The 14893-nt window shown below is 35.4% G+C and overlaps 1 protein-coding gene across 10 annotated transcripts in view; it reads left to right on the top strand.

Moving 5' to 3' along the window:
• Tjp1 (tight junction protein 1) overlaps positions 1-14893 on the top strand; it is a 214513-nt gene that overhangs the window by 186192 nt on the left and 13428 nt on the right. For 7 of the 10 annotated variants that reach the window (XM_048790372.1, XM_048790373.1, XM_048790374.1 and 4 more), the window contains exons 12-23: positions 2771-2879; positions 4160-4379; positions 4643-4827; positions 5069-5164; positions 6634-6716; positions 7318-7528; positions 7812-7912; positions 11141-11491; positions 11827-12066; positions 12713-13585; positions 13713-13810; positions 14416-14643. In XM_048790372.1, the coding sequence (XP_048646329.1) occupies positions 2771-2879; positions 4160-4379; positions 4643-4827; positions 5069-5164; positions 6634-6716; positions 7318-7528; positions 7812-7912; positions 11141-11491; positions 11827-12066; positions 12713-13585; positions 13713-13810; positions 14416-14643 (2795 nt within the window). The remainder of the gene's footprint in view (positions 1-2770; positions 2880-4159; positions 4380-4642; positions 4828-5068; positions 5165-6633; positions 6717-7317; positions 7529-7811; positions 7913-11140; positions 11492-11826; positions 12067-12712; positions 13586-13712; positions 13811-14415; positions 14644-14893) is intronic. The other 3 variants (XM_048790378.1, XM_048790379.1, XM_048790380.1) reach the window with 1 other exon arrangement.

The raw sequence follows: 14893 nt of genomic DNA on the forward strand, positions 1-14893 counted from the left end.
CTGCCTTGGTTAGTCTGTAGTCTATATACAGCTCAAACTAATTAAGCTTTCAATTAAGAATCTATCAGGGGGGCTGGGATTGTGGCTCAGCAGTAGAGCGCTCGCCTAGCATGCACAAGGCCCTGGGTTCGATCCTCAGCACCACATAAAAATAAATGAATGGAATAAAGATATTGTGTCCAACTACAACTAAAAAAAATAAATATCTTTTTAAAAAAAAGAATCTATCAGGGGGCTGGGGTTGTGGCTCAGCAGTAGAGTGCTTGCCTGTCATGTGTAAGGCACTGGGTTTGATACTCAGCACCACATAAAAATAAATAAAGGTACTGTGTTCATCTACAACTAAAAAATATTAAAAAAAAAAAAAAAAAGAATTTATCAGGTTTAACCTGTGCCAGATTAATTACTTCCCATTCCGACATGTGCTCTTGTTTACTGCTATGTCATGTGTTAGTACACAGTGTGGTATTCACTGATATTCATGGAACTGATAAGAAAATAAGTCTTAAATCCCTATAGTACCTACTTGGCAGTCTTTTTTTTTAATTTTTTTGTGGTTGTAGATGAACAGAATGTTCCCATTTTTTTTTTTTTTTTAATGTGGTGACAAAGATCAAACACAGTGCCTCACACATGCTAGGCAAGTGCTCTGCCACTGAGCTAAAGTTCCTGGCCATACTTGGCAGTCTTACTGTTCAACTAAACAGAATAACCAGACTCTGCCACAGACCACAACTTGTCAACAGATAATATCAGGTGTTTCTCTCCCATGGGAGAAGAGTCTTTGTAGCAGTCCACATAGCCTCTGGGATTTTTTTTTTAACCCCAAAGAATGTCTCAGTCACAAGGAGATACAGTTTATATCAGACAACAATGTAAGCTGCCCTGACTTTGAAACTTCATAGCCCTGACTTTGGAACTTCATAACCCACAAGAAAGAGGATCAGTTATAAAAGTCAGAAAAACCTCTGTTAGATGCAGTCTAAATGGAGTGTTCCTTCTTTTTCTTTTCTTTTGTCTTTTCTCCCCTTCCTCACTTTATCCCTTCCTTCTTTTTTTCATAAACATGTTGCCTAATGACAATATTTTCTTCGTCTGTCTTCTACTTTTCTTTTTATAAAATATCCAGATCTTCATTTGACTTCTGGTAGATAGACTATGTCCCATTTTAGTCAGAAGATAGGTTTGTCAAATGAGAGTTCTTGAACTCACTTTACCTCTCTAACTCCCAAGTGTCTTTGCGGCCTCTTTTCTGTTCCTTCTGTTTTCAGCCTACCTCCTGCCTACACTCTTGAATTCAGAATCTTGTCTGCTCTAGAATTTTGTAGTTCATCTTTTTCTCTTTCCCTCTCCTATGGTTCTTCATCCATTTTCCACTGTTTTATTTCTCCTCTTTGCTGTTGACCTAGTTAAAGGAGTGGTTGAGTTCCTTCCCTACTTTACTTTCAGTCATTTTGTTTATATATAGTCTTGCTTTCCTCTTGTCACTACTGCCTTGAATTTTCACAAGCCATTGCTGACCAATGTCACCTCAGCACCCATTTTTTTTTTTAAGCAATGTTTCAATTATCTTAATCCTTGAAATGCTTTCTCTCTTAGATTCTTATAGCAGTGACAACAAAATCTTTTTTATCAGTCTTTTATTCTTTTCCTGCCTTTACTACTCTCAAATTTGGGGGAATACCTTGCTTCTCTTCTGCGATGGTCTTCATCACTCACATGAGCAGCCTACCATCAGAATCTTTTTTTTTTTACCCGGAGCAGTTTCCTGGCCCCTTAGGCTACTGTCTCTGGAATTTTCATCTGTTCTTTTCCTTTGCCTTCAAACATGTCAAAAAGTCAAGGCATCACCTCTGACTTAATGATTTCCACCTGATATTGTATTGTTTCCTCCTAATGATATTTATCCTGTTCTCAATCCATATAGAGGAAATTAAACTTTTCTTTCTTTCCTACCTCCTATCCTGTTTTGAAGTAATCAACATATGCATTATTTTAAAAATGTTTCTTAATAGTTTATTTTTGTTTTTATTATAATAGTACATGCTGATTGATTGTTTTGGTTTTGGGTGGTTCCCCCCCCCCCCCTTTTCCTTTTTAATGTGGAAAATTCCCAAAAAGTGGAAGGGAAAAAAAAAAATCTTAAACAATCACAGGTGACATTTTGATGGAGCTTTTGATATAAGTACATATTGACTTGGCAGACATCACATCTGTATTTACAGAGTTGCTGTTACAGGGATGCCATAATTATAGTCCTTTTTTATTATTATTTTTTAAAAATCTCACTTCCTTTTGATTTCTTTTTCACAACTAGTAAAATGTAGGGCTATATTATACATTCATAGAATTATTTAAAAATTTAAAGTGACAGATTTTACGACTATAAATATAAGTTGACTTTTTTGGTCTTAATTAGATGTGTGTGTGTGTGTGTGTGTGTGTGTGTGTGTGTGTGTGTGTATTGCCTGAATAGAATTAACCTTATGCATGTTAGGCCAAATGGTTTACAAGGGAGCTACACCTCTGTCCCCACCACATGATCTTTAATGTCAGGATATATTGTGACCATACTCTAAAGAAATTTTTTACTTAGTTTCTGCTTGTTTAAATTAGAGCACACTGTATTTTTTCCAAAATAAATTCTTTCCTACTTAAAGTATAGTATTTTCAAATTAGATTGACTCAGAAACTGTTTGTTTCTTGATAAATAAAAATTTTTATGTTCTTAGAAATAGCCATGCTAACTTATAAAATCTTATTCTGATAGGTGAATAATGTAGATTTCACAAATATCATAAGAGAAGAAGCTGTTCTTTTCCTACTTGACCTCCCCAAAGGAGAAGAAGTGACTATATTGGCTCAGAAGAAGAAGGATGGTGAGATACTGTCAAAAATGGGGGGAAATGAACCTGTGGGAATTTGAGGACTTACCTAGAGATTTATTTTTTATTTTTATTTTTTTAAAATAAATCACTTAAAATTTTGAGATGAATGAATTTGTTAATCTCAGAGGTAACTTCGTTATTTTAATTCTTTTCAGGGCACATAGTATTAACTATGCTTATTAGCAGAACACAGTAATAGGACCAATATAGTTTTAAGTAAAATGCCAACCAACCCTTTACAAAAGTCTATAAGAATAATTCCCAAATCTTGCACTAATGTTTTCTAAGAAATAACTCAAATGTCCCCCTTGTTTGGGGAGGGGATGGGGGATAGTAGAGGATAGGAAAGGCAGCAGAATACAACAGACACTAGCATAGCAATATGTAAAACAGTGGATGTGTAACCGATGTGATGCTGAAATCTGTATACGGGGTACAAATGGGAGTAAAGTGTGAAATATGATTTGTCAAGAACTATGTAATGTTTTGAACAACTAACAATAAAAATTAAAAAAAATAAATAAATAAAAAAGGGAAAAAAGGAAATATATAAAAGACACAAGAAGTAAAAAAAAATAAAAATAAAAAAAGTTTGAATCAAAAAAAAAAAGAAATATACTCAAATGTTTGTTGTTATACAGAATAACACCTAATATTCTCTGTAATTAAGCAAATATACTTAAATTTAGAATTTGATTTCTCAGCCTTAGCACTGTTGACATTTAGAGCTGAATAAGTCTATCTTTTAGAGGCTGTCCTGATTGTTATAGGATATTTCGGAACTTTCCTAGCCTCTACCCACCAGGTGAGAATGTTACCAGCAAACCTCCCATCTCCCTTCAACACACATAATTGGAGCTTTATAAAAAATATTCCTCCAGATTTTGGCAAACAGTCTCTGAAGTGGGGGGCAAAAATACCCTCACTTGAGAGCCACTTATTTAGAATATGGAAAGTCTGTGATGTTTGCAGACAAATTAAATTAAATCAGATAATATAAATAGAAATCAAGTATGTGATTTGAACAAATTGATCTGTTTCTCCACGAAAAAGTAGACATAGTAAGAGTACCCAATTCATGAGGTAGTGGATGAATACCTGAGATGAAGTAGTTAATACAATGCCTGACACATAGTAAAAACTTATCATTTTTTGGATACTGTTGTTTTTGTTGATGTTAATATTTTCACCAGCATTTTAATATAATGTCTTCTCAGACTAATTCTTTATCCCACCAAATATTGATAATGTGTTTGTTTGATCTCTCTTAGTTTATCGTCGAATTGTAGAATCAGATGTAGGAGATTCTTTCTATATTAGAACCCATTTTGAATATGAAAAAGAGTCTCCCTATGGGCTTAGTTTTAACAAAGGAGAAGTGTTCCGTGTCGTGGATACCTTGTACAACGGAAAACTAGGCTCTTGGCTTGCTATTCGAATTGGTAAAAATCATAAGGAGGTGGAACGAGGCATCATTCCTAATAAGAACAGGTATGAATATTTGGATACTTCTCATGAAGTGAATTAAGTAAATGATGATAGATTTCAGTCTCACTGTGAAATTTTGGTAGTGTAAATAAATATTTTTCATTATATTCACCATAGCTATAATTGACTTAGTTATACACTCTTTATTTTACTGTAACTTTGAGATTTAAACTACAAGTGAACCTCTCAGTATTTTGACATTTCATTTTGTTGTCTTTTTCCACGTTACTTTTTAAATATCCTTATTTTACTTTTCTCTTGCATAGAGCTGAGCAATTAGCCAGCGTACAGTACACACTTCCAAAAACAGCAGGAGGAGATCGTGCTGACTTCTGGAGATTCCGAGGTCTTCGAAGCTCCAAGAGAAATCTTCGAAAAAGCAGAGAGGATTTGTCAGCTCAACCAGTTCAAACCAAGTTTCCAGCTTATGAAAGGGTTGTTCTTCGAGAAGGTAGCTTGTTTCCCATAGATTAATCTAATATATTTTTATATTAGAATGTTTAACAAAGCAGGGATGGGGTTGTGGCTCAGTGGTAGAGTGCTCACCTAGCATGTGCAAGGTTGGATCCTCAGCACCACATAAAAATAAACAAAATAAATGTATTGTGTACAAATAAAAAACAAAATTAAAAAAAGAATGTTTAATAAAGCAAAAGTATAAACTACTATTTTTCATCTTAATTTATCCCCAGCTGGATTCCTGAGGCCTGTAACCATCTTTGGACCAATTGCTGATGTTGCCAGAGAAAAGCTGGCAAGAGAAGAACCAGATATTTATCAGATTGCAAGTAAGTACACTCAGGATTGAATTTAATTAAGATGAACTTAAGTGTATATCTTTACTAATTAGCTCCTCAAAAAGGATTGTTCTGGTCCTTTAATAAAAGTAAAACTTTTTGTGAGAAATTTGTAGTTTTATCTCCTATTCTTTTAATTCGAAAGGAAGCCGTAATGATTGTATCCTTATTCTACCATTTCCCTTTAATAAGAATCACCATTTATGAAACTTTTGACTTTATACGAAAACTGCTTAGCTCACACTTTAGTTTAATCCTCATACTAATATTGCCAGGTGAGAATTAAAATATGCCAAAGTTAAGCAAACTAAGCCTTTTGGTTGTGGTTGGAACCATATCAGTCAGTCTAAACTTGTTGTATGACACCCATTAATGAATGGCAAAATTAGGCTTCTATTTCAATCTTGTTTTGCTTCAGTACAGTGAATTTTAATCATTACACTAACAAATGGTCAAATATGCAAAACATAATAATAAAGCATGAGTAATAATGTCAGTTGTTATTATTGTAGATGTTTGTAGTAAGTAGTATTAAATGTAAACACTGAAGCATACTAAGCTTTGTGCTGTGGTACAAACCTGTAATCCCAACTACTTGGAAGGCTGAGGCAGGAGGATCTCACAGGTTCAAGGCCAGTCCCAGCAGTTTGGGAGAACTATCTCAAATTTAAAAGGGAAAAGGGTATAACTCAGTAGTAGATCCTCTCCTGGGTTCAATCATGATACCAAACCAAAAAAAAAGTATGTCTGTTAAAACTTGCATTAAGTTTAAATATTATATTTATACTATACACAAAATTTAATAATTTTACTTTTCTGGGTTTTATGGAAAATAAGATTAAAATACTGATGAACAGGTTCATCAGTACTATTTTCTAAAAAATCTTCATCTCATTTTCACAAAATTGCCATATTTGATCATTCTGTTGAAAGTAACAGTCTTAAAATAATTTTTATTCGAGTTCTGCTTACTGCTTGATTACATTAAAAATTTTGATATGTTGCTCATTATGGATCTTTTGCATTCATTTACTTTGATTTTTTTTTTTAAATACTGTCTCAAAATATTATTTGTTTTGATTACTAATGGTTTTGGGGTACCTCCTTAATTTCGTACCCAAAAGCAAAGCAAGCATCTCACTTCTCATCCTGATCCTGTTAAGAAGCATTTATGTAGCACAGTGGTTCTTAACTGGGTAATGGGGAGCAGAGTGGATGTGTCCCATTTGAGAACTTTTAGCTCTATCTGGAGACCTTTTCGTTTTCACAGTGAATGAGGAGGGGCTTTGGGAATGGGTTTTCTGCTTCCTTTAGTGAGTGGAATTTTCTGCTGCCAAACAGGCCAAAATGCAAATAGCCCCACAACAAAGTATTATTTCAGCATGTCAGTAGTGCCCAGTAATTGAGAAATTCTGATCTAAGCAATATGATATTTTGTGTTTGTCCTATTTCATGAATAGAAAGTGAGCCACGAGATGCTGGAACTGACCAACGTAGCTCTGGCATTATTCGCCTTCATACAATAAAGCAAATAATAGATCAGGTAAGTTATTAAAAATTGCTATATTTCATTATAAGCTGTAATGGTTTGTTTTTAAGTGGGGATATTTGATGAATTTGAAAGTAGAAGGTAGTTTTCCTAAGATTATTACTGACATACCATAAGAGAAGCCCCCACTGAAAGGCATTTAATAATGATTGCCTTCAAGGGAATAGTATTATTATAGACACCAAAAAATGATTTTTTGTTACTGCAAAAAAGTATATGATGTTTGGATGTAATTAACAGACTCTTTATATTACATCAGTTCAATTCAAGGTGACCTTAACTTACACAATAAGGGAATGTCAGGAACATTTAATTGTTGCATTTATTTGCTCTCTAACTGAGCACAAATAAATATTGTTGGTTTTCCATTTGTGGGAGGCTAAGTCCTAAAAATATGGTGGTTTAAAGGTTTGGTTTGGTTTTAAAAAGCTAGAAATTGTTTTGAATTAACTTTTGATTACAAAGTTTTTAATATGTACTCCTGACACATTCTAGAACACAAATGATTGTTAGAATTGAAAGGTAGTATAGGATGTGGTGTTTTCTGAAGAGGAAGATTTTTAATTAACAGTGTCTTGTCTCTTTCTGTCTCCAGGACAAACATGCTTTATTAGATGTAACACCAAATGCAGTTGATCGTCTTAATTATGCCCAGTGGTACCCAATTGTTGTATTCCTTAACCCTGACTCTAAACAAGGTGTGAAAACAATGAGAATGAGATTATGTCCAGAATCTCGGAAAAGTGCCAGGAAATTATATGAACGATCTCATAAGCTTCGTAAAAACAACCACCATCTTTTTACAAGTGAGTATATTAAGGCTGCATTTTAGATTAAAATGTCCCAGCAACAATAGGTTAAAGTGTCATGTCTTTCACATACAAAAACTTATATGATGACCTTTACTTGGAAAGCTTCCCATTATATTAACAGCTGAAAGAAAATGTGTATAATGCCAAAATAGAAATTTTAAATGTTTGTATCCTTTACTACCATCATTTCAATAATGATTTTAAGAAGAATTGACTGAATTTTTCTAACTTTGGGCAGTGTTTTAACATAAAACTACATTGTTAAATTTATTTTCAGCTACAATAAACTTAAATTCTATGAATGATGGTTGGTATGGTGCACTGAAAGAAGCAATTCAGCAACAACAAAACCAGCTGGTATGGGTTTCTGAAGGAAAGGTAAGAAATTTCTTAATACTCTTTTAACCCATTTGATAAGTTAGGTAGATACCTTTAAGTTACTGTTGTTTTTTTATGGATCAAGATCTTAGAATAATTTTAGAAAAGTTAGCTTTCATGCATTTATCATTTGTTTGTAGAGATTATAACTACTGTTTTTAATAGTTAGAGATTCTTAAATTTCCTTCCCTAATGGACTACCACTCCTGTGGGATTCTCCCTTAAAAGAATTCTCAGATGATAATGGAAAACATTTATGACTCTGCCTCTTTCTGACTGAGGAAAGACAACTTTTAACCTGGCTTCATTTTCTTCCTCTGAAAATGAGAGGACTTGGATGACCTAAATGAATGTTTCCTGAAGTGCTGTCCTTGGTGCACACGGGTCAGGACTTGTTCTAAAGGCAAGCAGTGGGTGGGAAATATCACCAGCCCTTATCTCTTCGAGTGTCATGGTAGCCACTAGTGTATTAAAGGTTCCAAAAAGTCTTGTAAATTAAAAAAAAAAAAAAAAGCCTACTTAAAAATATTTCCTTACATTTTTACCTTGGGATTTTTTTTTCTTCTACTCAGCACCTGCCAACATTCATTCTTACAACATACTGGGGAATATTGAACAAAGCAATAGATCTTTTCTAGCTCTGAATTTTGCTTTTTATATACACCCAAATGGCCAGCTTTAAAATAACCACTTTCCTTTTTTGATAGGAAAGGTCTGTTTATTTTTTTTGGAGAGTTGTTTTCTAAAGTATACTGTTGAAAGAACCTTTGTTTTTGATGTCTGTTACCTTCAGATCAGTGCAATATTAAAAAGTTTTGGTGGTTAGGGAACTTTGAGAATATCTCTGGTTTTTTGTTTTGCTTTTTGTATTTCCTTGTTGGTTTGTTTTTGTTGTGTTTTGCCCCTGCATGACCCCTTCTTTCCTCTGCCTGGCTGTTGGTACAAGTGCTCTGGCAGTGCATGCTGCATGCATAGGACCATGTATCCCTTGTTTAGGAACATGTGGCCTCTGCAAGAAGAAATGTTAAATGTTTATATCTAGAGGTAGTGTCACTGTTCTCACCTGTAGAAACGTGTTAGAACCATGAATTTTCTCATGTACCGGTTTGGGGGATGGACCATTCAAATGAGATCATAAGACCACTCTGAATAACTTACATGTTAGCTGGGACACTTGATAGGAAAAACACAGTGGAAAAAATCCAATACACCACTTTACATCAACACACTATTTCCAATTTTTATTTTCATTGCATTTGGTAAAATGGGATTGTAGTCTTCATACTAACCTTCTGTAACTACGTGATTCTGTTAGTATTCTTTGTCAGGTAGATAGCTTGCAGGTTAACAGCTTTCACTAGTGAACCCTTGGAATAAGTCTTTAAATCTCTTCCCCAAATGCACAAAGTAAACATGATTACCTGAGATTTTTTTAAGTCACATTCTTAATTTTCTATAATTTCTCTTTGTGATATTATGTACCTTCTTTCTTTGCTTGGTTTTAAAATAAAGGTCTTTTATATGAAAAAAAGTAGGTAGTTTATAATTATTAGGATAGATCAGTGCATTTCCTAAGTCACAAAAAGTTCAAATCAAGTTTGATTTCTCTTCCTGTCCCCTTCTATTGGATTGTATCTTAATAGATATATTCCTTACCCTTAGTAAAATAAAACCACTTTGTTGCACGTTGACATTCTCCTGAACTAACTACTTTGACTTAATTGCTAGGAAGAGTTCCTTTTGGCAAGATCTGACACACTCTTGTACGTTCTTTACTCAATCAAGAAAAGTCATCCTGAGGCTTTCTTATTGTGTAGATGTACCAGTTCCTGGTTCCAAACAACCCAAGGTTGTTGCTTACTTCTGCATTTCAAACAAGGTGCAGAAGCTAGACGAATTGTTGAGTTTTAAGTGAGTCTTCCCCAGGCCTTAAATATTTCCTGACACGTTAAAGATTAGTAGCAAGAATTCTCTTTTGCAGCAGCCATTATAGCATTCAGAAAGCAGTGGGACTTCAGTCAGATATTCTGCTCTAACAGGGCATATCCCTGGGATTCTCTCTTTTCGCAGCCTAGCATGTGCTTTGATGAAAGCGAGAGCCAGTGGGAGGCATGACATGCCCTGGTCTTTATTATCAGAAAGGCAGTGTTCAGGGTCAGGCTCCTACAGAGCCAAGCATAAGACTTAAAGGAAAGTTCCTTTCAGGCAGCTCAACTCCAAAGACAGTGTTATCTGGCATAGCAAACTTGGAGAGCCAACCCAGCCTGCTAGTAAATATCAATACATCTTCCTGGACAAGAGTTTCATGATTATCATTCAGTCCATGATAAAATGGAAGAAGTATTTTCTATCTTCTGGGCCCTTTTTCAGACCCTTTGACTCTCATGCCTAACCAGGAACAGTATCTATGCAAGATCCTCAGGGACTGTTCTATTTAATCCATGTACTAGTCTCAAATTACTGTGTAGTGACAGCCTGATACTTGGAACTCCATAGTTCCATTTCCCTCACATACTTTTCTCTTTCTTATCTACTTAGAAGCTAGTCAGTGTATACCATTAGAAACAAATTCAGCTCTTAAATTACTTGAAAAACAGAAACATAACTGCATTTCTACTTCTCCATCCATTGGATACTACTTCTGTGAAAAATAAATAAAAATGTCTTCTTGATTGAATGGGCAACCACCATGTAGGTGATGATTTTCTGTTATGTTTCATAAAAGCTTTTAGGGTCAAATACCAACTTTTAAAAAGTTGCTTTCTAATATAAATGTATTATCTCTTAACGCAACTTGAGCTGTGGGTTTATTTTCATAGTTATTCTCACGTTCATTGTTCTGTCAGTATGTCCTTGTTTGTATGAGCTTGGTTTGGTAGCATTCTCCCTCTTCACCTTACTTTGGTCTAAAAATCTAGTGAGTAGGTTTTATGAACGTGAGTAGTGTCAGTTCCTTCGTTGTCCTCTGGGGCTGAGCCCTGGAATCCAGTTTTGTCCTGACTGATCAACCAATATTTCATTCATCCAAGGCCTTCAGATCTCAAAGGATGCTATGTGTGTCTGCATGTGTGCTTGTACAATCTTCTTGACCTTTTGTGACCAGAAATTTCAAGAAATAGATATGATTTCTCCAAAGAAAAGTATCCTTTTCAATCTCCCTTGTAAAATAAAGGCCATCTCTTAAAGAACTACTGAATAAAATTTTTAATTTACTTTTATTTGACCCAGGCGGATGGTGCTACAAGTGATGACCTTGATTTGCATGATGATCGTCTGTCCTACCTGTCAGCCCCAGGTAGTGAATACTCAATGTATAGCACGGACAGTAGACACACTTCTGACTATGAAGATACAGATACAGAAGGCGGGGCCTACACTGATCAAGAACTAGATGAAACTCTTAATGATGAGGTTGGGACTCCACCGGAGTCTGCCATTACACGGTCCTCTGAGCCTGTAAGAGAGGACTCCTCTGGAATGCATCATGAAAACCAAACATATCCTCCTTACTCACCACAAGCTCAGCCACAACCTATTCATAGAATAGACTCCCCTGGATTTAAGACAGCCTCTCAACAGGTAAGCAGCAAGCATTCAACGTTTTATAGTTAGAAGTGAATTATTAAATTTTAGAATGTGGTGATTGAGTTCAAAAGGTATATTTTGTCCTTTCTCTAGATTACAACTTAATCTTTAACTCAATTTGAGAGTACCAAGGACAATTCTAAATTTTGTGTGTTAATCTTACACAGCCAATGTTCTGAACTTTTCAAAAGAATTTAGTACATGAGGTCATAGTTTAACAGTGTTACTCAGCACACTTAAAATATATGTCTGCCAATCACTATAAATTGAAGTGGGAAGTTAGCAATAAACATAAACACTATATTTAAAATATTTTAAACACTTCACAGAAAGCAGAAGCCTCATCTCCAGTCCCTTACCTTTCGCCTGAAACAAACCCAGCATCATCAACCTCTGCAGTTAATCATAATGTAAATTTAACTAATGTCAAACTGGAGGAGCCCACCCCAGCTCCTTCCACCTCTTACTCACCACAAGCTGATTCTTTAAGAACACCAAGTACAGAGGCAGCTCACATAATGCTAAGAGACCAAGAGCCATCATTGTCGTCGCATGTAGATCCAACAAAGGTACCTGTGCTGCAGTGTTGCACTAATTTGTTGCTCTCCATCAATCTAGCACATGATCATTTTTGCTTTGCCCTTTAAGTTTTCCTTTTGCTTTTTTTACTGTGGGCTTATACACTCTGGTGCTTTCAAATCGGTACAAATCATTTCAGTTTTGTAGTTTGCATGGCTTCTGGTGGTATACTGATTATTTGAGAAAAGGCCTTTTAAAGATTTGCTCTTAATATTTTTTTTTCATTTTTGGTTTTTAGTATTTTCCAGAATTTCTTAATATGTAGTTGAGACGTATCCAAGCATTTCTAAGTTCATATAAATCATGGTGTCCATAAATTTTCCTGATTTTCAGTGTCAGAATCAAGTGGAATCAGTAGTTGAGTGCATTAATTTTCTACTAAATTTAATAATTATCTTTAACTCACTTTTCATTTAATACATGCTAAAACCTAAAAGTCCCTACCCGCACTATAAATTTTGAGCTTTCACTTAAACTAGCTTTTTTTTTTTTTACTAATTTGTCTATCTTGGTAATAAATGGTAAACATACCATTTTCATGTATTAAAATCATAGTTTAATATTCAATCATAGTTTAATAAAAATATACTAGAATAAAAACAAAACTTTGTCCTTAAATGTGAAATTTTTGTACAGGTATATAGAAAGGATCCATATCCTGAGGAAATGATGAGACAGAATCATGTTTTGAAACAACCAACTGTTGGTCACACAGGCCAGAGGCCAGACAAAGAGCCAAACATGACCTATGAAGCTCAAGTTCCCTATGTGGAAAAACAAGCCAGCAGAGATCTTGAGCAGCCCACATACAGATACGACTCCTCAAGCTATACAGACCAGTTTTCTCGAAACTATGACCATCGCCTACGATATGAGGATCGAATTCCTGCATATGAAGAACAATGGTCATATTATGATGACAAACAGTCCTACCAGCCTCGACCTTCTTTTGATAATCAGCACCCTCGAGACCTTGACTCCAGACAGCATCCTGAAGAGTCCTCAGAACGAGGGTATTTTCCACGTTTTGAAGAGCCAGCCCCTCTGTCCTATGACAGTAGACCACGATATGAACAGCCACCTAGAACCTCCTCCCTACGACATGAAGAACAACCAGCTCCTGGATATGACATGCATAACAGATACAGACCAGAAGCACAGCCCTATCCTTCAGCTGGTCCTAAGTCTTCTGATCCCAAGCAGTATTTTGATCAGTACCCACGAAGTTATGAGCAAGTACCATCACAAGGATTTACCTCCAAAGCAGGCCATTATGAGCCTCTCCATGGTGCTGCAGTTGTTCCTCCTCTAATACCTTCATCTCAACATAAACCAGAAGTTCTGCCTTCAACTACTAAACCACTGCCTCCTCCCCCAAATCTTACTGAAGAAGAGGAAGACCCAGCAATGAAACCACAATCTGTGCTCACCAGAGTTAAAATGTTTGAAAACAAAAGATCTGCATCATTGGAGAACAAAAAGGATACGAATGACACTGCCAACTTTAAGGTAAACGTGTTTCTGTATGCCTTGAATGCATAGGCACAGAGAGTGCATAGCAGTTTAGAATGCTTCTTAGCTGTGCCCTCCCTCCTAAAGGAACCCTGCTTGGTAACGATCTTGTTTGTTTTTGCAGCCTCCAGAAGTAGCATCTAAACCTCCAAGTGCTTCCATTACTGGTCCTAAAGCCACTTCTCAGAATCAATTCAGTGAACATGACAAAACTCTTTACAGGTGGGTGCACTTTGTGGCGTTTATACATAGAACTGACCAGGAATTTACTCTTAATTAGTGAGAAAGTCTTCTGTGTTAGCAGAGGAGAGTTGTAAAAAAGAGAGGATTTCTTCTTAAATAAAAACTGCCGACTCTCCTAATCAGAATACTGATCCTAAGGAAGGAGCAGATAATGTGTACCTTCAAGAAGTAAATCTTTTGAAAAGAGATTTTTTTTTTCAGCAAATGGTTAATAAAAAATTTAAAGCCCTAATTATGTTATGTTTGGCAATTTCAGATTGGTTTAAGTCACTACAAGTAATCATTTAGTGAGCATGCATAATGTTCTTGCCATTGTGCTAATAATTATATCAGCACAATGAGGCCACACTATTGTTTTCTGCATTTTAAAGAGAGGTGCTAAGGCAGGGCTCTGTGACATGCCCCTGTAATCCCTGACACTCAGGAAGCTGAGGCAGGAGGATTGCAAGTTTCTTCCTCAGTCTCCCTAATTGCTGATATTACAGGTGTGCACTACCACATATGGCTTCAAATATCCATTTTTGACTGTACAGATTCCAAAAATCACAGTAGTCAGTCTAAAAAGTTGTTTTATTCATTGCCAGGATCCCAGAACCTCAAAAACCTCAACAGAAACCACCTGAAGATATTGTCCGATCAAATCATTATGATCCGGAGGAAGATGAAGAATACTATCGAAAACAGCTCTCATACTTTGACCGAAGAAGTTTTGAGAACAAACCTTCTGCACACATTCCTGCCAGCCATCTCTCAGAGCCTGCAAAATCAGTTCATTCTCAGAATCAACCAAATTTTTCTGGTTATTCTTCTAAGTAAGTAATTTCACCTAAGACAACTTTTTAAACTAGATGAAATATAAAGGTTCAATTGTGTAAAACGCAATTATTAACATGAAGTTCAATATATTTTTTTAAGAAAGTAGTTTCACATAATACATGGTTTTCTTAGACTTAGGAGTTCCTTATTATACATATGTTCTAGTGCTAAATGTGTGTTCTTAATCTCTGATATCAGATTTATATATATATATATATATATATATATATATATTTTGCTTTAGAA

Source organism: Marmota marmota, unplaced genomic scaffold (genome assembly GCF_001458135.2).
Source record: "Marmota marmota marmota unplaced genomic scaffold, marMar, whole genome shotgun sequence".
Lineage (NCBI taxonomy): Eukaryota > Metazoa > Chordata > Mammalia > Rodentia > Sciuridae > Marmota > Marmota marmota.